Source organism: Cyprinodon tularosa, unplaced genomic scaffold (assembly GCF_016077235.1).
Source record: "Cyprinodon tularosa strain WSP-4 unplaced genomic scaffold, ASM1607723v1 ctg104, whole genome shotgun sequence".
Classification (NCBI taxonomy): domain Eukaryota; kingdom Metazoa; phylum Chordata; class Actinopteri; order Cyprinodontiformes; family Cyprinodontidae; genus Cyprinodon; species Cyprinodon tularosa.
The window spans coordinates 59,301-86,003 of NW_024037827.1; the positions used below are offsets into that span (position 1 = coordinate 59,301).

General features: G+C 41.8%; 1 protein-coding gene across 1 annotated transcript; it reads right to left on the bottom strand.

The window, feature by feature from the left end:
- hlfa (HLF transcription factor, PAR bZIP family member a) lies at window positions 1-24,791 on the bottom strand. Its single transcript, XM_038282188.1, has 4 exons — window positions 24,413-24,791; window positions 16,681-17,040; window positions 10,328-10,542; window positions 1-3,101 (listed from the first exon to the last, which is right to left on the bottom strand). Exons 1-4 carry the CDS (start codon window positions 24,525-24,527, stop codon window positions 2,886-2,888), a joined length of 906 nt encoding a protein of 301 aa, XP_038138116.1. The 5' UTR covers window positions 24,528-24,791; the 3' UTR covers window positions 1-2,885.
- Window positions 24,792-26,703: the final 1,912 nt, after the last annotated feature.

Genomic DNA, 26,703 nt, shown 5'->3' on the forward strand with positions numbered 1-26,703 from the left:
AAAAGAACAGGGTTTTTTATTAGACACTAGAAATTACAGACAGAGTCTAAAGACTGACGAGGAAACAGAACGTAATACCCCTTTAAGCTCTTCTTTAAATACACTCTGAAACAGTCTGTTGGTGTTGCCGTGAATACAATGGTTACAAATCTGCTGCAATGTCCAAAATATAGAGGTTCACATTGGTTTGAAAGCACGGAGAAGCCCTTCGGTGCAGTTTGGAAGCCACCAGGGCGGCGCTGGGGTCAAACGTCTACACTGCCGGGAGACCGGGGAACAGTCGGCGGATTAAAGGCACTGGAATAGACTCACGGTTATGGTTTACGTTTCCAGGTGAGGTAGTGACATCACTCCACAAGTGAGGTAAGGTTTGAGATATCATGGATTGATTATTGGCCGTTTCCTGTGTGGCTGTAATGAAAACAGAAGCTCTGGAGGTCGACGGAAATAAAGAGAACAAAAGACGACTGCATCACGAAACGATTATTTAGCATCGAAAACACCGCTGGATCGGCTCGGAAACGGAATGTGAGAGTTGTATGTTACAGGAGAGAACGTTCTGACGCTTTTGGTTCATTTTGTGACTTTTAAAAGAAGAAAACACAAAAGATAATGATGAAATTGAGACAAGGGGGCAAATACGGAAGTCCTGAGATGCCAAATTACAAAAAAAATAATTTAAAAAAGGAAAAAAAAAGGTTTAAGAGTGTTTAAAAGCTTTGTCTGCTTCATTTTAGAAAGCAAATAGAACCTGATAGGAGCTGGTTAAATTATGCTGTTGTTTAATTTCTTAAGGGGCCGGCGCCTCCTAGTCTTCAGTAGGGGAATAATCTTTCTTTCTCAAGAACATTTACAGGAATGTAAACATTTTATACTTTATTTTTCAAAGTAGAGGAAGAAGAAGGTTTATGCGGTTCTAATAAATTTATCTACTAGACCCGCAAATAAAATAAAATCTTTAGAACCCTAGAAACAGCCAAAAACCAAAAGCTAATGTGGATTCTGATAACAAAGCAGCTTTATTAAAATAAATCATAATCAATAAATGTATTTAATGTGAAAATGTGTGACATTAATTGGGCATAGGCCTGACCAGTAGGTGTCAGCAAAGTGCTTCTTATACAATCTTTGGTACATTAACAGCTAAAAAACGCCTCTCGGCTACTTTAAGGATTTTGAGGGGAATTTTTCTAACACTGTATGTTGCAAAAAAACAAAGAAATTTTTTTTTTTTTAAATCAGATTGTGATAATTTCCATTATGGCTGAGATTTAAATCAAAAGCATTGATCATCCACATAATTTTTACTTATTTGTGAAAAAAAAAAGGCCAATAATTTAGGCACCTCTGGACTTCCATACTTGAAGTAAGAGTATCCAAATTTAGTTTGTTTCCAATCGTTTTTAGAGCTTGGCTTCTTCAAACCTGACTAACGTGACAGCTAAAAGACTTCCAGTGTTCATCACTGAAACGTCGACATTAAAAACTGAAGTGAAGCGTTTGGGGAAGTCGTTAAATTTTAGACCTTTTTTTGTTTTTTTCCTGTGTTTGAGGCCTAAAAGGGGCACCGACATGAGGAGGAGTGTTAAAATCATAAGAATATCACTAATAATAATAAAAATAATGCCCACAACATTTTGGTTTCTGCTGTTTTCCTTCCCATTCCCTCTGAGAGAATATCAAAATACTTCTCTATATTTTTATTTATTTTTTATTAAACACATATTTGTAATAATTCTCTGGACCTATTGGGCCTTTAAAATACACATTTCACCAGTTTCTTTATATTCATATGTATATATATATTTTTTTCCCAATATTTATATTGGAAAAATACTGTACAAACAGGAACAGCGTATAGATTTATAGGATGGTCTGAGTCATTAATGGTTTAGCTGATTGGGTTAACCACGGTATTGGACAACACCATCCAACCTTTTCATGTCTTTTTACATTCAAAAACAGCCATCTTTAAAAAAGAAGGCGAACTCACAGCTAGACGGACACTAAAGACGCACATCTGCATCGCTTCCTCCGACAACAAAAAAAAAAAAAAAGAACAGAACACTCGGACTAGTCATGCCAAGTCAAACAGAATCCAAAGAATCACTGACAGCTACTCAGAAAAGGAAAGAAACCAAGAAAAAATCATGCTTGAACCTGAAAGTAAGGAGGTTAAACGAGGAGTAATACTACTAACAATTATATCAACAGAATATATATATTTATATATATTCATATTTATTTATAGATATAAAAACAACAATCTTCCACCTGAGAAATAAAAAGGGAGATAAATATGAGGAATTTTCTTTAAGTGAGCGGGAACCGGATCCGATTGTGAGACGCGGGTTAGTGCAGAAGTTACCGGAAGGGAAGGAGACACGGTGGGAATTATTGCTCATGAGAAAAACTATAAAAATTTAAATTAAAACACAAATGAGAAGATCAAAGCAGGGCTGCTTCCTGACCGCATGCAGAAAACGAAAATAAGCTGTGGAAAAAAAAACAACGTGTGGAAATACTGCTGGGGGGGGGGGGCTTTAGACTCCATAGAAGCAGGAGGAGGGGGGAGGTTTCTAGTCCTGACCTTAGGTAGAAAAGTGAGGGGGTTGGGGGGGGGGGGCGTTGGCTCGTTACTCCTCACAGTGGGAAGGATGCACGTGGAAATATATATTATATATGTTCATTATATATTTTCATCTATTTATATTTAGTCAAACAGTGCAGAGAAATCAGAGGAGGAGCAGAGATGAAGCTGATGGGGGGAGACCAGAATCATACGGTGGGGGGGCGGGGGTACCAGAGACACATTGTCCTTCAGGCTGGGGGGGGTGGGGGGGGTCTGGGAGCAGAGTGGGGATCTGTTGGAAGGGTGGGGGGGCTCACAGGGGCCCGTGTCGCGCCTCGTATTTAGCCAGAATGTTCTTGCAGCGGCCCAGCTCCTTCCTCAAGTCTGCCACCTCCACGCGGAGAGCGGCGTTCTCCTTCTCCAGGAAGCCGGCCCGGATGGCGATCTGGTTCTCCTTGAGGCGTCTGGCGTCCCGCGAGCGCTTGGCCGCCACGTTGTTCTTTCTGCGCCGGGCCCAGTACTTATCGTCCTGCAGAGACGAGAACGACACGGGTCAGAACACAAGGCTTTCCACACTGGCCCCGTTTTTATCCACAGACAAAGTCGTTTCACAGTGGATCGGACCCGGAGCCGGACCTGGCCTGCAGCGTTCCCGGGAAAACCCAAAACTGAACTATGGAAAGATCCAATATTAAAATGAAAAAAAAAGTGTTTTATTGTGGTTTCTGTAGAACCAGAACCGCCAGAGCATGAAAACTTTTTAAACAAGCAGACAAACGGACCTTTGATTTCAAAAACAAAGGAAGGAAGGAAGGAAGGAAGGAAGGAAGGAAGGAAGGAAAGGAAGGAAGGAAGGAAGGAAGGAAGGAAGGAAGGAAGGAAGGAAGGAAGGAAGGAAGGAAGGAAGGAAGGAAGGAAGGAAGGAAAGGAGGGAGGATGGAAGGAAGAAAGGAAGGAAGAAAGGAAGGAAGGAAGGAAGGAAGGAAGGAAGGAAGGAAGGAAGGAAAGGAGGGAGGGAGGAAGGAAGGAAGGAAGGAAGGAAGGAAGGAAGGAAGGAAGGAGGGAGGGAGGGAGGAAGGAAGGAAGGAAGGAAGGAAGGAAAGGAGGGAGGGAGGAAGGAAGGAAGGAAGGAAGGAAGGAAAGGAGGGAAGGAAGGAAGGAAGGAAGGAAGGAAGGAAGGAAGGAAGGAAGGAAGGAAAGGAGGGAGGGAGGAAGGAAAGAAAGGAAGGAGGGAGGGAGGGAGGGAGGGAGGAGGAAGGAAGGAAGGAAGGAAGGAAGGAAGGAAGGAAGGAAGGAAGGAGGAAGGAAGGAAGGAAGGAAAGGAGGGAGGGAGGGAGGGAGGGAGGGAGGATGGAAGGAAGAAAGAAAGAAAGAAAGAAAGAAAGGAAGGAAGGAAGGAAGGAAGGAAGGAAAGGAGGGAGGGAGGGAGGGAGGATGGAAGGAAGAAAGGAAGGAAGGAAGGAAGGAAGGAAGGAAGGGAGGATGGAAGAAAGAAAGGAAGGAGGAAGGAAGGAAGGAAGGAAGGAAGGAAGGAAGGAAGGAAGGAAGGAAGGAAGGAAGGAAGGAAGGAAGGAAAGGAAGGAAGGAAGGGAAAGGAAGGGGGGGAGGGGGGAGGGAGGGAGGGAGGGAGGGGTTGATGCTGCATGGATTGATGGAGGAAAGGAAAGGGAAAGGGAAAGGAAAAAGGGGGGGAAGGAAGGAAAGGAGGGAGGTGGAAGGAAGAAAGGAAAGAAAGAAAGGAAAAGGGGGAAAAAGGAAGGAAGGGGGGAAAGGGAAAGGGGGAAGGAAAGGGAAGGGAAGGAAGGAAAGGAGGGAGGGAGGAGGAAGGAAGGAAGGAAGGGAAAGGAAAGGGGGAAGGAAGGAAGGAAAGGAGGGAGGGGGGAGGGAGGGGGATGGAAGGGAAGAAAGAAAGAAAGAAAGAAAGGAAGGAAAAGGAAGGAAGGAAAGGAGGGGGGGGAGGGAGGGGATGGAAGGAAGAAAGGAAGGGAAGAAAAGGGAAAGGGAAAGGGAAAGGGAAAGGGGGGGAGAAAAAAGAAAAAGGAGGAAAAAAGGAAGGAAGGAAAGGGAAAGGGAAAGGGAAAGGGAAAGGGAAAGGGAAAGGGGGAAAAGGAGGAAGGAAGGGGAAGGAAGGAAAAGGGAAAGGGAAAAAAGGAGGGGGGGAGGGGGGGGGGGATGGAAGGGGAAGGAAGGAAAGGGAAAGGGAAAGGAAGGAAGGAAGGAGGATGGAAGAAAGAAAGGAAAAGGGGGAAGGAAGGAGGGAAAGGGAAAGGGAAAGGAAAGGGAAAGGGAAAGGGAAAGGGAAAGGGAAAGGAGGAAGGAAAGGAAGGAAGGAAGGGAAGGGGAAGGAAGGAAGGAAGGAAGGAAAGGAGGGGGGGAGGGAGGGAGGTGGAAGGAAAAAAAAAGGAAGGAAGGAAGGAAAGGAAAGGGAAAGGAAAGGGAGGATGGGAAAAAAAGAAAGGGGAAAGGGGGAAGGAAAGGAAAGGGAAGGAAGGAAGGGAAAGGGAAAGGGAAGGGAAGGGAAAGGGGGAAGGAAGGGAAGGGGGAAAGGGAAAGGGAAAAAGGAAAGGAAAGGGAGGGAGGGAGGGAGGGAGGGGGGTGGGAGGGGGGGGGGGATTTATGCTGATGGGTTTATGGGGAAGGGGGGGAAGGAAGGAAGGAAGGAAAGGGAAAGGGAAGGAAAGGAAAGGAAGGGGGATGGAAGGAAGAAAGGAATGAAGAAGAAAGGAAGGAAGGAAGGGGAAAGGAAAGGGGGAAGGAAAGGGAAAGGAAGGAAGGAAAAAAGGAAGGGAAAAGGAGGGAGGGAGGGGTGGAAGGGAAAGGGAAAGGAAAAGGGAAAGGGAAAAAGGGAAAGGTGGAGGGAGGGGGGAAGGAAAGGGAAGGAAGGAAGGAAGGAAAGGGGGGAGGGAGGGAGGATGGAAGGAAGGAAGGAAGGGGGGAAAGGGGGGAAAAAGGAAGGGGAAGGAAAGGGAAAGGGAAAGGGAAGGGAAGGGAAAGGAGGAAGGAAGGAAAAGGAAAAGGAAGGAAAGGGAAAGGAAAAGGGAAGGGAAAGAGGGGGAGGGAAAAAAAAGGAAGGGGGAGGGAGGGTGGGGGGGAGGGGGGGGAAGGAAGGAGGAAAGGAAGGAAAGGGAAAGGGAAAGGGAAAGGGAAGGGAAAGGGAAAGGGGGAAGGAAAGGAGGGGGGGAGGGAGGGAGGGAGGGAGGGAGGGAGGAGGAAGGGGAAAGAAAGAAAGAAAGAAAAGGGAAAGGGGGAAGGAAGGGGAAGAAAAGGGGGGGGAGGGAGGGGGAGGATGGAAGGGAAGAAAGGAAGGAAGGAAGGAGGAAGGAAGGAAGGGGGGATGGAAGAAAAAAAAGGAGGAGGAAGGAAGGAAGGAAGGAAGGAAGGAAGGAAGGGAAAGGAAAGGGAAAGGAAAGGGAAAGGAAGGAAGGAAAGGGAAAAAAGGGAGGGAGGATGGAAGGGGAAAGGGAGGATGGAAGAAAAAGGAAAAGGGAAGGAAGAAGGAAGGAAGGAAGGGAAAGGGGGAAAAGGGAAGGAAGGAAGGAAGGAAGGAAGGGAAAGGGAAGGGAAAGGGAAAAGGAAAGGAGGGGGGGGAGGGAGGATGGAAGGAAGAAAGGAAGGAAGGGAAGGAAAGGAAAGGGGGAAGGGAGGTGGAAGAAAGGAAAGGAAGAGGGGAAGGAAGGAAGGAAAGGGAAAGGGAAAGGAAGGAAGGAAGGAAAAAGGGGGGGAGGGAGGGAGGGGGGAGGGAGGGGATGATGATGCAAGGGATTGATGGGGGAGGAAGGAAGGAAGGAGGGAAAGGGAAGGAAAGGGAAAGGGGGAAAAGGGGGGAGGTGGAAGGAAGAAAAGGAATGAAAAAAGAAAGGGGGGAAGGGGAAAGGAAAGGAAGGAAGGAAGGAAGGAAGGAAGGAAAAAGGAGGAGGGAGGTGGGAAGGAAGGAAGGAAGGAAGGAAGGAAAGGAAAAGGGAAAGGGAAAAAAGGGAGGGAGGGGGGGAGGGAGGATGGAAGGGGAAAAAAGAAAGAAAGAAAGAAAAAAAGGAAGGAAGGAAGGAAGGAAGGAAGGAAAGGGGGAGGGAGGGAGGGGATGGAAGGAAGAAAGGAAGGAAAGGGAAAGGGGGAAGGAAGGGAGGATGGAAGAAAGAAAAGGGAAAGGGGGAAGGAAGGAAGGAAGGAAGGAAGGAAGGAAGGGAAAGGGAAGGGAAAAGGGAAGGGAAGGAAGGAAGGAAGGGAAGGGAAAGGGAAAGGGAAAGGGAAAGGGAAAGGAAAAGGGGGGAGGGGGGGGGGGGATGGAAGGAAGAAAGGAAAGGGGGAAGGAAGGAAGGAAGGAAGGGAGGATGGAAGAAAAAAAGGGAAAGGGGGAAAGGGAAAGGGAAGGGAGGAAGGAAGGAAGGGAAAGGAAGGAAGGAAGGAAGGAAGGAAGGGGAAAGGGAAGGGAAAGGGAAAGGGAAGGAAGGAAGGAAGGAAGGAAGGAAAGGAGGAGGGAGGGGGGAGGATGGAAAGGGAAAAAAGGAAGGAAGGAAGGAAGGGAAAGGAAGGAAGGGAGGATGGGAAAAAAGAAGGAAGGAGGAAGGAAGGAAAGGGAAAGGAAGGAAAGGGAAAGGAAGGAAGGAAGGAAGGAAGGAAGGAAAGGGAAAGGGAAAGGGAAAGGGGGAAGGAAGGGAGGGAGGGAGGAGGGAGGGAGGGGGGAGGGAGGGGTTGTGCAGATGGATTGAGGAGGAAGGGAAAGGAAGAAGGAAGGAAGGAAGGAAGGAAGGAAAAGGGAGGATGGAAGGAAAAAGGAATGAAGAAAGAAAGGAAGGGAAGGAAGGAAAGGGAAAAGGGGGAAGGAAAAAAGGGGAAGGAGGGGGGGGAAGGAAAAGGAAGGAAAAAAAAAAAAAAAGGGAGGGGAGGGAAAAAAGGAAAAAAAGGAAAAAAAGGGAGGGAATAAGGGGGAAAAAAAAAAAAAAGGAAGGAAAAAAAAGGAAGGAAAAATGGAAAAAAAAGGAAAGGGGGAGGGGGGAAGAAAAAAGGAAGGAGGGAAGGGAAAAAAGATGGAAGGGAAAAAAGGAAAAGGAAAAAGGAAAAGGAAGGAAAGGAAGGGAAGGGAAGGAAGGAAAAAAAGGGGGAGGGAGGGAAAGGGGGGGAAGGGAGGGGGTGGAAAAAAAAAAAGAAAGAAAGGGAAAAAGGGAAAAAAAGGAAAAAAAGGGGGAAAAAAAAGGGGGGGAGGAAGGGAAGGGAAAGGGAAAAAGGAAGAAAAAGGAGGAAAAGGAAGGAAGGGGAGAAAAAGGAAGGGGAAAAGGGGGGGGGGGGGGGGGGGAAAAAAAAAAAAGAAAAGGGGGGGGGGGGGAAAAGGGGGGAAAAAAAAGGAAGGAAAGGAAGGAAGGAAAGGAGGGGGGAGGATGGGGGAAGGGAGGTGGAAAAAAAGAAAAAAAGGGGGAAGGAAGGGAAGGAAAAAGGAAGGAAAGGGGGAAAGGAATAGGAAAGGGGGGAAGGAAGGGAAGGGAAGGGAAAAAAGGGGGGAAAAGGAAGGAGGGAGGATTAAGGGGAAAAAAAGAAAGGAAAAGGAAAAGGGGGGGAAGGAAAGGGGGGGAGGATGGAAGGAAGGGAGGATGGAAGGAAGAAAGAAAGAAAGAAAGAAAGGAAGGAGGGAGGAAGGAAGGAAGGAAGGAAGGAAGGAAGGAAGGAAGGAAGGAAGGGAAAGGAAGGAAAGGAGGGAGGGGGGAGGGAGGTGGAAAAGGGAAAGGGGGGATGGAAAGGGAAAAAAGAAAGGAAAAGGAAGGAAGAAGGAAGGAAGGAAGGGGGAAGGAAAGGAGGGAGGGAGGGAGGATGGAAGGAAGGGAGGGGTGGAAGGAAAAAGAAAGAAAGGAAGGAAAGGAAAGGAAGGAAGGAAGGAAGGAGGGGGGAAGGAGGAAGGAGGGGGAAGGAGGGGGGAAGGGAAGGGAGGAAGGAAGGAAAGGGAAAGGAAAGGGAAAGGGGGGGAGGGAGGGAGGGGGGGGGAGGGGGGGGGAGGGGGGGGGAGGGAGGGAGGGGGGGGGGGGAGGGGGGGGGAAAGGAAAACGAGGAAGGAAGGGGGGAAGGGGGAGGAAGGAAGGGAGGAAGGAAGGACATAAGGAAGGAAGGAAGGACATAATGAAGGAAGGAAGGAAGGAAGGGGGGAGGGAGGGAGTAAGGAAGGAAGGGAGAGAGGGAGGGAGTAAGGAAGGAAGGAAGGAAAGCAGGAAGGAAGGAAGGAAGGAAGGAAGGAAGGAAGGAAGGGAGAGAGGGAGGGAGTAAGGAAGGAAGGAAGGAAAGCAGGAAGGAAGGAAGGAAGGAAGGGGGGAGGGAGGGAGTAAGGAAGGAAGGGAGAGAGGGAGGGAGTAAGGAAGGAAGGAAGGAAAGCAGGAAGGAAGGAAGGAAGGAAGGAAGGAAGGGGGGAGGGAGGGAGTAAGGAAGGAAGGGAGAGAGGGAGGGAGTAAGGAAGGAAGGAAGGAAAGCAGGAAGGAAGGAAGGAAGGAAGGAAGGAAGGGGGGAGGGAGGGAGGGAGTAAGGAAGGAAGGGAGAGAGGGAGGGAGTGAGGAAGGAAGGAAGGAAGGAAGGAAGGAAGGGAGGGAGAGAGGGAGGGAGTAAGGAAGGAAGGAAGGAAAGCAGGAAGGAAGGAAGGAAGGAAGGAAGGGGGGAGGGAGGGAGGGAGTAAGGAAGGAAGGGAGAGAGGGAGGGAGTAAGGAAGGAAGGAAGGAAAGCAGGAAGGAAGGAAGGAAGGAAGGGGGGAGGGAGGGAGTAAGGAAGGAAGGGAGAGAGGGAGGGAGTAAGGAAGGAAGGAAGGAAAGCAGGAAGGAAGGGAGGATGGAAGGAAGGAAGGGGGGAGGGAGGGAGTAAGGAAGGAAGGGAGAGAGGGAGGGAGTAAGGAAGGAAGGAAGGAAAGCAGGAAGGAAGGAAGGAAGGAAGGAAGGGGGGAGGGAGGGAGGGAGTAAGGAAGGAAGGGAGAGAGGGAGGGAGTAAGGAAGGAAGGAAGGAAAGCAGGAAGGAAGGAAGGAAGGAAGGAAGGGGGGAGGGAGGGAGGGAGGGAGTAAGGAAGGAAGGGAGAGAGGGAGGGAGTAAGGAAGGAAGGAAGGAAAGCAGGAAGGAAGGAAGGAAGGAAGGAAGGAAGGGGGGAGGGAGGGAGTAAGGAAGGAAGGGAGAGAGGGAGGATGGAAGGAAGGAAGGAAGGAAGGACATAGGGAAGGAAGGAAGGAAGGAAGGAAGGAAGGAAGGAAGGAAGGAAGGAAGGAAGGAAGGAAGGAAGGAAGGGGGGAGGGAGGGAGTAAGGAAGGAAGGGAGAGAGGGAGGGAGTAAGGAAGGAAGGAAGGAAATAAGGAAGGAAGGAAGGAAGGAAGGGGGGAGGGAGGGAGTAAGGAAGGAAGGGAGAGAGGGAGGGAGTAAGGAAGGAAGGAAGGAAAGCAGGAAGGAAGGAAGGAAGGAAGGAATCATTATCTCCTTTTTATCTATCTTTTTTTTCATCTTTTCTCCTTTTCTTTTTCTGTTCTACTAACATTCTCCCTACATGAATTATAATAAAGCTTTTTACCGGCATAAATCAAGCAGAACGAAGCAAGGAAAAAACAAAGGAAGGAAGGAAGCAAGGAAGGATGGAAGGAAGGAAAGATAGGAGGAAAGACAAGACAAAAATATTGTACTTCCAAAATGCCAATATAAATAAATCAAGCTTTTTTATTTTATTGCTATAAATTCATGTATCGATAAGGAAGTTTCTGTTAATTTACTAATTCACCGTAAGAACCGACCCGACGGAGAACATTCTCTCACCTTCAGGTCCTCAGGGATGAAGACCTTTCTGGCTTTCTTGATCATCGGCTGTGGCTTCAGCTCCTCCGCAGAGAACTTGCGTTTCCTCGGGTCGAACATTTCCTGACCAGGAACGCTGGACAGGGCCAGGTCTGCCGGGTCGGGCTCGTAGGTCACCGGGACCTGGATGGACTCGGGATCGATGGGACTGGGGGTGTCTCTGGCAGAAGGCAGCGCTGAGAAAAAGAAAAGAAAGAAAGCAAATAAGAAACAGGAAGTCCACCATGTTTGCAGCAGTGCTGTGCTCCTGCTGACCAGCAGGGGGTGCTGTCACACCAGAGAACTACCCTCCCCCCTCCAACAGAAACCCTGAACTACAGCAGGCTTTTCCCTCAGCCGCTGATCCGCTGGCGGCTCGTACATCATGACCCAAATTAACGAGCGGCAGCCGGTCAGAGCCGCTGACCTCACAGCCGACATGTGGGCGCTTAAAGAGTTCTAGATCTGCCGGGTCCTGAAGGAGAACCGTCTGGAACAAACAGTTCTGAGGGGAACCCATCCGAGTCCTAAAACCAGAAACATCTCTGGATGTCGGCTTCCTTCAGCTCCTCTGCTTTAGTCCTTCCCGTTTGGGGATGAAACTTTTCTTATTCACATTTTGTCTCTTAAGTAAATTCAAATGAAAGGAAACCGACCTTCCAAAAAGGTCGACTTTAGTCTCATTAGTCTAGAGAACATCTTCTCAAAGAGGATCACCGTTATGTTTCGTGGGGAATGTGAGACCAGACCGAGGTCTTTTGGGTCAGAGCTGGTTCTCACCTTGGAAACATTTCTGATCAAACTTTCCTTCTGATCCAACATACAATCTTTTTTTAAATACAGCATTTTAAATGCCACTATAATCACATTTAATACATTTTAATGCCAATTAAGGCCTTAATTAAAAAAAAATAATAATTTAACGACTTTTAATGATTTTAATGGAACCCAGAGTTAACGAATAACTGCTGTTCTGATCCGTTTCAGGTTCAGGAACTAAACCAGCAGCATTTCTAAAGAAGGAAAAGGTGGAACCCTTCCTCCTAATGGTTCTTGTCTATTGGTTAGAGTTCATAAAATCCTCTCTAGGGGAGGACTGAAGAGTCTCTGTAGGCAGAGAGGCGACCTGGAAAATAAGCCGATTTAGATCTGACGGTTAAAAGGAACGGAGACCTTTTAAAGCAGCTGGAACCAACGGCTCGGGTCAGAACACAGAACCTCCAGCATTCATGGATTGGAAAGGTTTTAATGTGGATCCAGCTTGACGTCACGCTCAGTGATCTTTGTATGATTGTTATCGTCACTGTGAGCGATGAACTGCTGAACTCTGAGCTGGGGGGGGAGGGGCTTAGCGTCTGTTTACTGTAAATAACCTGGAAGACCGCAGAGGAAGAAGAAGTTTCTTCCCTGCAGAGCTTTCATACGACGGACGCTGCTTTTATTTGCATCTAGTGGTTTTTAAATCGTGAGAGAAAATAAATGTTACTCATGTTTAATGTAAAGGAAATCTTATTTTACTGATAAAGTCCATGAATTTGTTTTTTTTTTTTTTTTTTTAAAGTATAACATGAAAAAATAAAACCCATTTTAATGTCATTCCTCATTTTGATCTTAATCCTACAGAAGGGCCACTGGAAAAAAAAAAAGTTTACTGATTTTAAAATTTTATTTCAGTTTAGTATGGAAAAAAGTCAGAATTCTGGGATTAAAGTCAGAATTCTGAGAAAAAAAGTCAAAATTCTGAGATTAAAGTCAGGATTCTGAGATTAAAGTCAAAATTCTGGGATTAAAGTCAGAATTCTGAGAAAAAAAGTCAGAATTCTGAGATTAAAGTCAGAATTCTGAGATTAAAGTCAGAATTCTGAGATTAAAGTCAGGATTCTGAGAAAAAAGTCAAAATTCTGGGATTAAAGTCAGAATTCTGAGAAAAAAAGTCAGAATTCTGAGATTAAAGTCAGAATTCTGAGATTAAAGTCAGGATTCTGAGATTAAAGTCAAAATTCTGGGATTAAAGTCAGAATTCTGAGAAAAAAAGTCAGAATTCTGAGATTAAAGTCAGAATTCTGAGATTAAAGTCAGAATTCTGAGATTAAAGTCAGAATTCTGAGATTAAAGTCAGGATTCTGAGATTAAAGTCAAAATTCTGGGATTAAAGTCAGGATTCTGAGATTAAAGTCAGAATTCTGAGATTAAAGTCAGGATTCTGAGAAAAAAGTCAAAATTCTGGGATTAAAGTCAGAATTCTGAGAAAAAAAGTCAAAATTCTGGGATTAAAGTCAGAATTCTGAGAAAAAAAGTCAGAATTCTGAGATTAAAGTCAGAATTCTGAGATTAAAGTCAGAATTCTGAGATTAAAGTCAGAATTCTGAGATTAAAGTCAGGATTCTGAGATTAAAGTCAAAATTCTGGGATTAAAGTCAGAATTCTGAGAAAAAAAGTCAGAATTCTGAGATTAAAGTCAGAATTCTGAGATTAAAGTCAGGATTCTGAGATTAAAGTCAGGATTCTGAGATTAAAGTCAAAATTCTGGGATTAAAGTCAGAATTCTGAGAAAAAAAGTCAGAATTCTGAGATTAAAGTCAGAATTCTGAGATTAAAGTCAGAATTCTGAGATTAAAGTCAGAATTCTGAGATTAAAGTCAGAATTCTGGGATTAAAGTCAGAATTCTAACTATTTTCCATACTAAACTGAAATAAAATTTAAAAATCAGTTCACTTTTTCTTTTTTTTCCAGTGGCCCTAATCCTCTTCCGTATAATCCACACCTGAAACCTGAAAAATAAAGGAACTCGGGTCTAAAATGATGCATAATATTTCCAATTCTGCGTCACTTTCTAAAGAATAAACTGGGCCAGAACCCAGTTCAGTTTATCAGAGGTTTAAGTGTCTGATCTTAGATTAAATGATATTTTGCACCTCAATGCAAATAAGTTCTAGATATAAGTAAAATTTCTTAGATTTAGCCTTATTTACTATTAATTTGAGTAAGTAAATAAGATAATCTGCCACTGGAATGAGTATTTTTACTCTTAAAATAAGATAATTAGATAATATTCACTTTAAGGAAGACAATGCAAGTGTTTTTTCTTATTTTAAATATAAACTGTCTTGTTTCCTTTGGCAAAGTGTCTCACTTGGCTCCTCGATTCAAGCCTTAATGCACTTATTTTAAGAAAAAAATGATTTATTTAGATTTAATTTTCTTGCAGTGCTCCTTTACTGGCGACGAAAAGCGAAGGAACTGCAGGATTCTCCGTTTCTGGATCAGACCCTAATGTTTCTAACGCCGTCAGACCAGCTGCTGCTGGATGAACCCAAACATTCTGGCAGTTTTCAGCTGAATAAGAAATAAATAAAATCAGATTTCCTGCCTGAATGGAGAAATATTCACAATCGGGTCGTCTGACTGATTCCTGATTCCACATTCGGGTCAGGATTGAGCTAATCTGTCCCTTCAGCCATCTTTGGTTAGGAATTGCAGAAATCCAGCGCAGCCATCCGTGCTTACATCCGTTTGACCCCTGCTAGGAGCACGGCGGGGGTCAGTGTCCTGATGGTCACCCTCGACCTGCGCGGGCAGCGGCGAGCAGGGTACAGCGTGTGCTCTGGCTCTCAGTCTGGGCCGGGGGGGGGGGGGGGGGGGGGGAAGCGGGGAGGGTGGGGGGGAGTGAAAGTGGGAAAACATAAGGGAGGGAGGGGGGGCTGTGCCGTGACAAGCTCCCATTTGCCACTCGGCGCTGCACACTTCACATGGCCGCGCACGCTACCAGCAAACCCGCTTCACGTGAGAGGTAAATATGAAGTTGGCAGGCAGAGATGGACCCAAACAGAACCTGCATGCAGAGTTCTGACCTCAGCGCTTCCTCTCAGATCAGAGCCGGGAATCGGACCCGCAACCCAGAAACAAAACAGGAATAAAAAGACTGAGACAAACTTTAATTCTGTTCAAAACGGGAATTCAGCTGAAAATGTACGGAGGGAAATTTGTTCCATTATTGTTGAAAGCAAGAAATTCATTTTGTTAATGAAATTTAAAAAAAAGAAAGAAAAATGCAGTTAAAATGCGATCCTTTGTCAAACCTCTCAGCTTGATTTCTCAAATGTTGTTTTTCATATTATATATTTTCAATAAATTTTTTTCATATTACATATTTTTTTCAAATGTACCCACCAACAATTTTTATTCATTTTTTAATAGATTTTAAAATTTTAAACTTTTTTTTCAAATGGATTTTTACAAATCACATCCTCTTTGATCTATAAAAATGTAATCTGAACAGAGTTTAATTTGTAAAATTGAATCAGAAAAACAGAAATCTGAAAAATCATAAAAATACATTTTAAATAAGTGAACAAACAAAGCTACTCTCAAAACCTAATTTTGATTAAAATATTTTTCAAAGTTTTAGTTTTGGATTAATTGTTTTTTTTTCTCCCTGATTTTTATTTACAAAACATTTTTTTTTTTTTTTTTTGCTGCAACAATGAAGGAACAAAATTCCTTCCATAAAAATCAAAGATTTAAATATCTGGTGAATCTGGCAGCAGAAATTCACCCTTTATCCACCTACAGCCTAAAATACGGAGGACCAGAGCCGCCCTAAGTACAAAAAAAAAGAAAAATTATGTAATTAATTCAGTTAATCTAGACAGAAATGATTCAGTTTATTAGTATTCTCAAATGCAATCAATAAAGAGATATGTATAATTAAAAAAAATAATTGTGATTATTTAATTCATTTAGTGGGCGGGGCCATTAGGGCAGCTTCAAGATAATTGGTCTATTTAAGAGTCACGTTTGTTAGAATAAACCATTAGAGTAAACTGTCATAATTAAGTCATTTATAAAAAATTTTCCTCATATATTTTATTTTTAATTAATTAACTTAATATTTATCTATTATCTTTACATCTTAATATTTTCAAATAAAAATAAAAATAGACTCTTTTAACCTTATATATTGATGATATTATTGGAACAGGAAGAATAATGATGAACTAATTATAGATTACTTGGGAAATTATTATTTCTTTTCATTTTTATTGAAAATATTTACTTAAAATTATTTAAGTAGATTAATTTCTGCAGACCTATGAAGCTAAAGAGTTTTAAAAAGAAAAGTTTATCACCTCAGCCTTTGTGGGCAAGAAGGGATTAAAATGTTTTTTTAAAGAACAATAGATAGTAAAAGATCATTTTATATATATAATTATTTAGTTGATTTTTTCTTTTTTTTTTTTTACAAACCGTTTAGAAAAACTGAGTTTAACCCGTAAAACTTTGTTTCCTTTGAGTAGTTTTTAGTAATAAAATTTGAAAGTGTAAATAAGCGGATTTCATTTGATAAATTTTTTCCCACTGTTTGCTTTCATCCTTTTGTTTGGAAGCTTTTTCTCCTGAAAAACGGAGGCGATTCTGAGAAGCGATTGAAGCGGTTGTAGAATGAGCCCACCCAGTGGAGCGGTCAGAACATTAAAGATGAGGTAAGACCCTGTTTACAGAACCTCGCCCGGGTTTCTTCCTTCCTAACCCTTGGGTTTGGAGGCAGAGCACAGCCAGAGGAAATGTTTGGGACGGGACGGCCCGCCGGCTGCAAACAGATAAACAAAAATCTGCCTCAAATGTCCTCAAACCAACAGCTAATCAGACTGAGGCGGATGAGTTCACCTGAAAACACGGAAACCAGGCTGAACAACGATCCCTGAGCCGAAACCATTATTGTTTGAAGGCTTTGATTAGCGTGAAGCTATCAGACGCCCTTCAGGTAAACACCCTCACAGTCTCCCTCTGTTTATCTTTCAGGATCTGATCTGCTGCCAGCAGCCTTTAGAGCAAAGTCTGGATGGAAAACAGGAGCCGCTTTCACGGAGCTGCAGCTCAAACCTTTGGCTCATTACATAACATCTCCCTTCTGTAGCAGAAGCTGATCTGGTGACAGAAAAGCAGGATGGTTCCAAGAACTTAGGTGGAAATGAGGGAATCTGGCAGCAGCAGCCGGAATGTGCCTCCACCAAGGAAAAGCTTGACCGAACCAGCTGAAGTAAACAAAACAAATGCAGGGGGGCGGGGCCTCCAGCAGGCAATCAGAACTCTGTGACAGCCGCTCTGCTGCATACTTGGATGCAAACCGGTTCAGCCTGTTCTGACAGCACCGCCCGGCTCCCAGCTGGGTCTGAGCTGAAGTATTTACAGCGACATCTGCAATGAAGCCTTAAAGACGACGGGAATCGCTCCTTTTCATGGCGAGCAAACAACACGTCCCTCCAGCGCCTCCACGCCCAGAATGTGTTAGAAAGCATGAGGCTCCATGTGTCAGTGCAGGTGAGCTTCCTACCTGCGGTGGAGGGGCTGTGCCGGCAGGTCTGAGGCGGCAGGGCCGCGTGGACCGACACGGAGGCGCGGCTGCTGAGGTCCACCACCGAGGGTGTGGGCGGCGCCGGCGGGGGCACCTGCTGCAGCGGGGCCTGAGAAGGCTGCGCCGCCGGCGGGGCCTGCTCGCCCTGCGCCGTGTTGGCAGGGATGCCGTTTTCAGACAGGAACTCCTCCAGGTCCATGTACTCCAGCTGGAAATTGTCGCCATCGTAGGGCAGGGTCTTGTCCCACAGGGTGGGGCCGAGGAAGGCCGACTGCGGGTGGCTGGCGGCGCTGCTCTCATCATCCAGCTTCTTCTCCTTCTTCTCTTCCTTCCCAAACCCTGAAAAAAGAACAAACATGTAAAACATGTCTCCCATCTCCTTTAACTTCCTACTAACTGGAAGGACAAAAGTCCCCATCGAACAACTAGCGACTGATCGTAATCAAGAAGATACTTCCTTAACATGAAGGCTAAATATCTTTCAAAACATGCTAAAGTATAAATAAATAATTGTATCGCCATCTTAATTTAACTATTTATTGTTCCAAATGTATAAGATACTGAATGAATAAAGAAAAACATGGTTTCCTGCCAAATTGAAACTTATTCACATGAGTAGCAGATTCAGTTCTGCTTCCGTTCCCTGGATGAAGTGAATCTGCTGCGTCTGCAATCAACTCTTATAATTGGATTTTAAAGGCTAATTTCTGCCATTATTGTGTTTAGTAGACGATAACGTTTTTTCTATTCTATTCTATATAATAGAACTGGAACCTATTCGGTCACTGAATTAAAAAAAATTACTAAAATAAGTGAAAGACATGATTTTAAATGTACATTAGCAGCTATTTAAAATGGTCCTTCCCAGTCAAACACCAGCCCAATGGCAGCCAAATTCCCTGCAACTTCCAGCAAAATCTCCTCCAGGAACCGAATAATTTCACAGAATTACAGGGTCTGACCAGGTGATGATGCTTCTCTTTAGATTTAGGCCTCGGCAGATGGCCGCTCACACTGAGCCTGGTTCTGCTGGAGGTTTCTTCCTGTTAAAAGGGAGTTTTTCCTCTCCACTGTCGCTACAAGAATGCTTAGTGTGGGGGATTGTATTTGAGTCAATGAGTCGATGCAATCAACTGGTTTTCCTTAGATAGAAAACTTTGTATCAATTTGACTGTATGATCTGGTTGAACTGTAAAGTGCCTTGAGATGACATGTGTTGTGAATTTGGCGCTATATAAATAAACTGAATTGAATTGAATTAGATCTTAATGTCCACAAATCATGACAGAATATTTTATTACAAATATTAATGTTTAAAAACGAAAACTGTAAGGACCCATCAAGGAAGGTTGGGACGGGGTATGTCACTCCGATATACTGTCAGAACAGGGGTTGATGTTAAGGGCAAGTGACTTTCACATTTCATTTGCCCAGAAACAATTTTTACTTGCCCAGTATAATGTTTGATAAATATAGTTCATTTTTGTATATATATCAATGAAACTTGTTTGTTTTTTAAATGTTTTTTTGTAATTCAGTATTTTTCAAATTTCCAGGTTCCTGGTGTGTATCTGCATGCGTCAGATAATGAACTCCAGCCTACATTACCGTGTTAACAGGCTTTTCAATCCTTCCTGCACATTCTTTTCAAACTAAACTTTGCTTTAAACTGTTAAAAACTGAAAAAATATAAATTGTAATGTTAAAACTTACACTACTACTACTCTCAAATCTAACATGTTTAGCTCTATAACATTTAAATGCACCACTCCAATGTCTAAGAGAAAAACATTTAATGAACATTTTTTAATGTATGACCACTGTATATTAATATTTACACTGTGCGCATACTATTGTTATTATTTTCCTAATCCCTGACCATTTTTAATCTAGCGTGTATTACAGTATAGATTAAATTCATCATCCAGCTGCTGCTCTGCAGAATTCTCTCCCCAAGAGCTGAATCACGACATCTAGCGGAAAATCACGCGAGAATGTGTACAAAACAACAAAGATGGCGCCGGCAACGCTTGTGGGTCGTTTTCAGCGAATGTCGGTGATTTTAAAGCAATTTTGAGTGATAAATAATTTTTTTCTGCGATCATTCCACTTGCCCGGCGGGCAAATGCAATAAAATTTGTACTCTCCCGACAATAAAAACTACTTGCCCCGGGAGATCGGCGATGGTTAACATGGAGCCCTGCAGACCATTTGCCGCTTTGTTATAAAGAAGGGGACGCCAACTTTTTTTTTGTGCTGTTAGCAACATTTTTAAACAGATGGTTCTGGTTCTGTTACAGAAGAATGTTACTCTATTAGTGTTTTATCTCATGTAGTCTTGCCCATGTACAGTGCTAGTAGCTGGCATGTAAAACCCTCCATGTTTTTATTATCGAATCCTCACCTCTGAGCTCAGCAGAGAGGTTAAGCAGCTCTACTGTGCAGCACAATTAAATGGGCACTATTAAAGCCGGGCATACGGCGTACGATATTTTTGCCCTTTTCAAGGCGATTCTCCAGTCGTCCGAAAATTTTTGATCGGACGGACTATCAGCTTCATCGCGCGTCTTGCTTCGTGTCGTATACATGGGGGTAACGAGGGGTGATTAGCCTCTCAATGCCGCCTCCCGATCAGGAATCGTAAGGTCGGAAAAAAAATAAATGTTTGAAATTCTGTCGTACAGTTTGAGCTGTAGCTGCGTGCAACGACTGAAAATATGGCAGAGTGTATGCCCGACTTAAGGTGGCAATTTAAAGGAGTTCACCAAGTGTTTATTTTTAAGAACAGAACCACAAAAAGTTCATCCTGCCTCCTTGTCGGCATTAAATGGCGCAAATTGTCCTGGTCAGCCTCTGGATCAGTTTGTTATTTCTCTTTCAAATACGATTGATTATTGATATTTTTTATTATTGATTATTAAGTAATTTCCCTCGGAGATTATTAAAGTATTTCTGATTCTGTGGCTACAGTGTCCCGGCCCTCTAGTGGACGGCAGTAACATTACAACACCGAAAGAAATTCCTTCCAAGCGGACAAAAATAAATTAACCAGATGGAAAATATATAATCAAATAAATCATTAATTGACAGATAATCATAAGCTGATTAAGTCTGCTTCAGTTCAGAAAGACCAAAATCAGAAAACCCAGCATGAAGAAAGAACCAGTGATCTACCCATGAAGGCAGTATCCCATTACTGGGATAAGAATGATGGAACAATAACAAATATTACACAAGTCTCAATCTAAAAAAAAAAAAAAATAGAAACATGTCTCAGTAGGTCCGTCACAAACAATAAAACAACTATTTGAATTGTAAATTAAAAAGGGTCAGTAAGTTTGGCCCTAACAGCCACCATAGTTTGCTTAAGAGATGCTGCCTTTCACTTTATGAAGTAAATTTATTTTCATTATTGGTGCCAAAAATACGGAAGAGGATTAGGGCCACTGGAAAAAAAAAAAAAGTTAACTGATTTTTTTTATTTTATTTCAGTATAGTATGGGAAAAAAGTCAGACTTTTTTCTCAGAATTCTGACTTTTTTCTCAGAATTCTGACTTTTTTCTCAGAATTCTGACTTTTTTCTCAGAATTCTGACTTTTTTCCCATACTAAACTGAAATTTTTTTTTTAAAAATCAGTTAACTTTTTTTTTTTTTCAGTGGCCCTAATCCTCTTCCGTACAAAAATAACCAATTTATGTCTTAAAAAAAGGTTTTAAGAGTAACTTTTCTGTTTTCTCTGATATTTTTTGTTCATATTTGATTTTTTTTTTTCATATAAATTCATATACACAGTTTTATTTATTTTTTTGTTCACACATCTCTTTTTCAGATGAACCTTTACATATATCATTCCTTTGAAATTGGATTTTACAGATCACCTTCTCTTCTCCTCTGGGGGCGGGCTTTCCTTTGGAGTGAGAAGTGAAGACGTATTTCTATTGGTCCAATTCACATTAGCAAAATGTTTTTAATTGGTCAAGAAAGAGCGTTGAAGTCAATGTGATCCGTAAAACGCATTAATAAAGCTATATGTTAAACTCAGTCTGAAAGAGAAATGAATAATATTTGAAAAAAAAAAGAAATATGAAAAGACAGCGAAGTTAATCTCCAAACCTTTTGCTGATTAAGATTTTTTTAATTTATTAGATTCTTTGATTTTTAAAAAATGAATATTTCCATTTACAAAACATGTTTTTGCTTCAAACAATAGTGATACAAAAATAATTTCATGTTAATTTAGCTGAAAAGAATTTTAGAAAATGTTATTTAATGGGAATTTTCATAGAAAACATACCGGTTTAAAACCTGGCAATTCCACAGGTACTAAAGCGTGCAAATGGCATCATACACGAGAGCTTGCACGGAGAGCTCTCCACGCAAAGCATTATGGGATTTGCTGTCACAGCGGCCCGCCACAGGCCGTCGCTACCCGACAGCGGCGACTAATAACAAAGATGGCGCAGGCGCCGCACGGTGTAGGAGGAGTTATGTGACCAACGGGAATCAAAAAACAGTGATAATTTGTACGAACTGTGCACGCTCTCGCACGCGGTTTATGGGCATTCTTTCTCCGGAGCTTTACAGGGTTGTGCATGTGCATTTTTTTTTTTTTTTGGTTTAAGTTTTTTAAAAATTCGCGAACAATATTTTTAAGGAGATGAAAGTTTTTTTGGGGCCTTTTAATTACTTTTTTATTGAATTTAGTTCTTTTTGGTTTTTAACAGATTTTCACTTTTTGTTTAACAAAGACTGAGAGTGAATTTTATTTATTTTGGACTTTAAGTTTTCCCCTAGAAACAAAAGTTAATTAATTAATACATGAGAGGATGCGCTTTTATTATTTCCCTATCGTCATTATATGTTGAAAAAAAGTAAAGTTTATCAATAATGCTTCTTGGACACTTTGTCATCCAGTAAAACTGTCTTCTGTTTACAGGCCTATTAATTATCTAATCAATCGAGTCTGTAAAGGATTATTTTGCAAATTGATTAATCTGTTGAATAATTTTTTGATTAATCGATTAATAGCCGGATAGACAAAAGTTTCTTAAAAACGACTTTTTAGGAAACTAAACCAGGTGAAACTTTTCCTTTTGAGGAGTTCTGGACAGAAAAGATCCAGAGATTAAAAAAGATAATTTTTTATCTTAATTGCAAAATTTTGGTAGAATTGCTGCTTAAGGTAGGACGCTCTGTCAGCGAAAGATACATTTTAGTCTCTATATTCCAGTTAACGATTAACCGGTTTCTAAATTATTTGACGATTATTTTAAAAGTTAATTAATTTGATAAATTGTTTCAGCTCTAAATCAAAAAGAACGATGGCTAACGGAGAGTAAGTGCTTCATCTCAAAGGAAAATCTATAATTTCTGTCAGACTTGTCATCATGTTCTCCTCCGATTGTCAACATTTCTTTGCTTTCAGTGGTTTCTGTCAGGAAGACAGGAAGTCATCAGCTTCCGTTGGCAGCAGAATCGGGTCCGACCCCGCCGGTCTCCTGACCTGCAACTGTGAGGCGTGACGTTGGTTCCACGTTAAAAAGGCTGCTGTTGCTGCTGGGTCACAAGTTCTAAGTTATACATAAACTCACTGTGCTCATTTCAGCCCTAAACGTTTCTGGATCCTGTGGTTTGATGTTTGGACTGTGCAAATCGATGCAAGCGATGAGCAAAACTAGAAGGCAAACTAGTGCTGCGGCTGGAGGGAATTATATTTCACTTGTAGTCTGAGCAGTAAATGCAAATGGATCCGGTGGGAAGCACAGGTGCAGCTTCATAAATCAAACTGGGAATCTGCTGAATTATTTCAGGTCTCTGCTTCTATTAATATAGCTGATAAAAGTTGGTTAGTTCTGTGGATTCGATGCTTGGTTTAGAGAATAATCTGCATCCCTGTGGTGTGGAATGAGGGCGGAGCCGCTTAACCACTCGTAAATGATCTCTCACCTCCCTCTAGACAATAGGTCGTTGAATCTATCCCTCGTCCTCCTGGATTCTTCTGATGTTGTCTCATTCCGCAGGTATTACAGTTGACGTATGGCGGTTCATGAAACTCAGAATCCAGATGAAATCATATCCAAAATCTTGAACATGAGTTTCCTTTGCAACTTTTTCTACCAAACTTTTTAGGGATGCACGATATAATCGGCCCCCTATCGATATCGGCCTTAAAACTGAATATCGGACATCGGCCACCCCACCGATATTTAACCCGATATTTGATCAGCTTCTGAGTTTCTAAAGTCTAAAAAAAATAAATAAATACTTCTTCCTCAAAAACTTCTTTTTTACAGACTTAAAAACTTCTAAAGACGAGGGAAAAAATATTGATCCATTAAAATATCCCAATATCTTCATATGCTGATATATTGCCATTTAAAAACACCATATCAATCTCTTTCACTAATGAAATATTGCTATATGTCATCGTTATGCTACGAAATCCCCCGAAAATTCACCAAATGTTGCCATATTTTTATATGTTGATATATTGACGCGGTATCGATCTATTTTACTAACAAAATCTCACAAGAATTTGCAAAATATCACGAGAGTTTGTAACAGAACGATGAAATTTCACCAGATTTTGAAAGTAAAATAGATCGATACCGCGTTTTTAAAAATCAATTTGATATCAGCATATGAAAATATATTTGAGTTTATTATTTTTCAAAGTGTCAGAAATGGATAACAAAACTGCTATTTTCAATGACTACTTATTTTTGTCCAGCTTTAACATCGGTATCGATATCGGTTATCGGCTACATGAGTTTTAAAATATAGGCATATTGGATATCGGCCAAAATCCCAATATCGTGCATCCCTAAAACTTTTTCCTTCCACTAAGTTTTCCATCATAATCCACAACATAGCCTTAAAAAAAACATCTCTTTATTAAAAAAAAACTTATTTTATGTGTATGATGTATAGTCATATTTGGTAGTAAATATTCAGTCTTCATTGGATGCCATTTAAATCCCTCAAAAAAAAAAAATAATTTATATATGAAACACATCTCTTCAGCTCAATATAAAAAAATAATAATATTAATGATATGCTAATTTATTAGGCTTCACATGCAGGTTTATTTTTCTCCTAAAGGATGTGATGTTTAGGATTTTTAAATAAATCTTCTAATTTCTCCTGTTGACCATAAGCAATTAGTAATTTAATATCTGGCCAGACTTTATTAGAAACTGTTAAACTAACATCCATTTACATTATCCCCACAAAAAGCTTCCCATTAGGAAAATAAATAACCGCCCCCTGTCGGCGGGCAGCGGTACTGCTAATAGGTCCCACTGAGGACAGCAGGGTTTAAAGGTTATAAACAGCACTACTAAGCTATAAACAGCACAGTAACAACAACAGAGCGGGTAAAGCGGGGCTCTTATGTGTTTTATGTCAAAATTACTGCACCTTTAAATCACCTGTTGACGTCTTTTAGCTTCATTTAAGGTCCGAGCTGCTGGTTATAAACATTCAACTCAAAACACGAAGCTTTCTTTTTCTCTATCTCTGTCTTCCTCTGGCCATTTAGATTAGAGCGTTTAATTTTTAACAAAGATCGCAAAGTATAAAGAGGTCCAACTTCTACATGTTTTGGTTGACCTATGTCCTGACTGTACACGTCCGTGTGTGCGTTGCGCCAAGAAGCGGTGTGTGCACCTGTGTGCGCAGTAAGTTTTGCACATATTCGAACAGCTCACCTTCATCGCGGTGAAACGGCAGCTTGAGCGGGTTTTCCAGCAGGGATTTCAGGACGCCGTGGGTCGGCGGCAGGAAAGTTGGGTTTAAAGGAAGAGGTCTGGCCATTTTCTCCATTTCACTTGAAGGACAGCAAGAGTGGACAAAATAATAATGTCCTCCAACCACGTAGTAAAAATAAATAAAATAAAATAAAAAAACTCGAAGGCCGGTCCTTGGAGCAACCCACGCAAGTGGAAGAAAAGAGGCCGGGACTCAGATGGAGGAGCAGACTCCGCTCAGCGGCAGCAGCGGCGGCAGGAGCAGGACGGTGAGCGGCTCGGTGTCTGTCTGACGGCGGGGCGCTGAGGCGGAGAAGTTGGGGCAGAGGAGGGCGGGAGGGGGAGCTGCACTCCTCGGTGCATGTGAGGAGACGGCGCCGGTGACGTCAAAGCAGGGAGGAGGGTGAAGACGGTGCTACATTCAGGGACATGAACTAAAAAAATCCACCTCAACTTCTGTCCGTGGTGCCTTCACTGACAGTTAGGAAACCAAAAACGTTAAACCTGCAGCGTATTTTCTCCTCTGCAGGAACTTTTTTTAAATACAGGTTTTAGGTTATTTTAACTTTGTAGATGTATTGTTTTTTCCATTGAGGGATTTTTTAAAAATATTAAAATAAAGTTGCATTCGTTGAAATTACTACAATACTACTTTAGCGATAGTTTAAAGATGTTTCTTTATTGTATATCTCGTACCATGTCTTTCGGTTGTGCTGTTCTTTTCACATATATACGGAAGAGGATTAGGGCCACTGAAAAAAAAAAAGTAAAGTGATTTTTAAATTTTATTTCAGTTTAACATGGGAAAAAAGTCAGAATTCTGACTTTTTTCTCAGAATTAAAGTCAGAATTCTGACTTTAATCTCAGAATTCTGAGAAAAAAGTCAGAATTCTGAGATTAAAGTCAGAATTCTGAGAAAAAAGTCAGAATTCTGAGTTTAATTCTGAGAAAAAAGTCAGAATTCTGACTTTAATCTCAGAATTCTGACTTTTTCCCCATACTATACTGAAATAAAATAAAAAAAATCAGTTAATTTTTTTTTTTTTTTTAGTGGCCCTAATCTTCTTCCGTACATATACAGGTGATGAAGCAGACTGAAAATGTTTTGTCATTGTCTCCTTCCTATCTCCTCTTTCTTTCACCTTTTCTCTTTTTTTTCCTTTTTCTTCTTCTGTTTTTCTGCTCTATTTACATTGCAGTGTCCATATAAACTGTAAAACTGCCTGCATAATTACAACAAAGCAATTTATATGCATGAAAAAGGGGAGCAATATAGCAATTGCCATACTGCTCCACTTGTGAAAGTAAAATCTGTTGGGCTCTTTTTTGGCATCAAGACAATTATTCTTACTGCCAGACAGGACACTGTATAAAAAAAGAAAATAAAAAAAAGAAATTACTCCAACCAAAATTATTTTTTTATTATTGTTCGAAAGTTATAGATTTTTAAGTATTCGCCAGTTTACAGCCTAATTGGTTAAAAGAGGCTAAAATCTTTAGTACAGGCATAAGTGTTTGAAATAATTGGAGCTTTAAAGAAGGGGTTCTCTGTACCCCATGAAGGAAGCAAGACACTGAGTGGAGGGAGAGGAGAAGGAGGAAAAAGCTTTCATAATGAAAGTGATCTGATCCCATATGTATGGAGAGCCAGAAAATATTCTGTGATACACAAATGTTAATGTCCCATCAAATAAATAGATATTCAACAGCATAAGCAGATGTAACATGTAGCCTTTTATTAAATAAATACTACATAAACAATTAAATTGTAAAACGCACAAGTAAATAATTAGATTTCCCCAGAGATAATTAAATATATTTTAAAGAAATATTATTCATATGTATGTAACATTACTTTATATGTATGAATAAATACATATTTATAGATGCATAAATATGTATAAATAAAAATTAGGATTCTTGAATTTTGAATTTGGAATTGTGCTGCTTAAGGTGACTGCAAGTGGTTCTGGTAGCTTCACCCTGATAGGTTTTTTTTTTTAGAAAAGCTTTGTTTTCTCCCTTTTTGGATCAGTTTATTTTTTCTGATCTTTTTGAGCTTATGGTGTCGAAAGCTGTGAAACTGGAGGGATTGTTACTGAGTTTTTTCCTCCTTTTTAGATACTTATCACGCATAGGAGCAGCTAATTAACACCTCTAGTGGTGAAATAGTACATAAATTACTTCCGCAAGTACCAGCTGAGTTGAAAAGGAGGTGCTGGGGTGTAGAGCAGGAGCAAAATGACAAGAG

Bases quoted from the DNA above. Each gene is read 5' to 3' on its own strand.
- hlfa (XM_038282188.1), bottom strand. From the start codon at position 24,527: ATGGAGAAAATGGCCAGACCTCTTCCTTTAAACCCAACTTTCCTGCCG. The intron at 10,543-16,680 runs GTAGGAAGCTCA...TCTTTTTCTCAG, and splicing joins GCACAGCCCCTCCACCGCAG to CGCTGCCTTCTGCCAGAGAC. The intron at 3,102-10,327 runs GTGAGAGAATGT...TCGTCTCTGCAG, and splicing joins TCATCCCTGAGGACCTGAAG to GACGATAAGTACTGGGCCCG.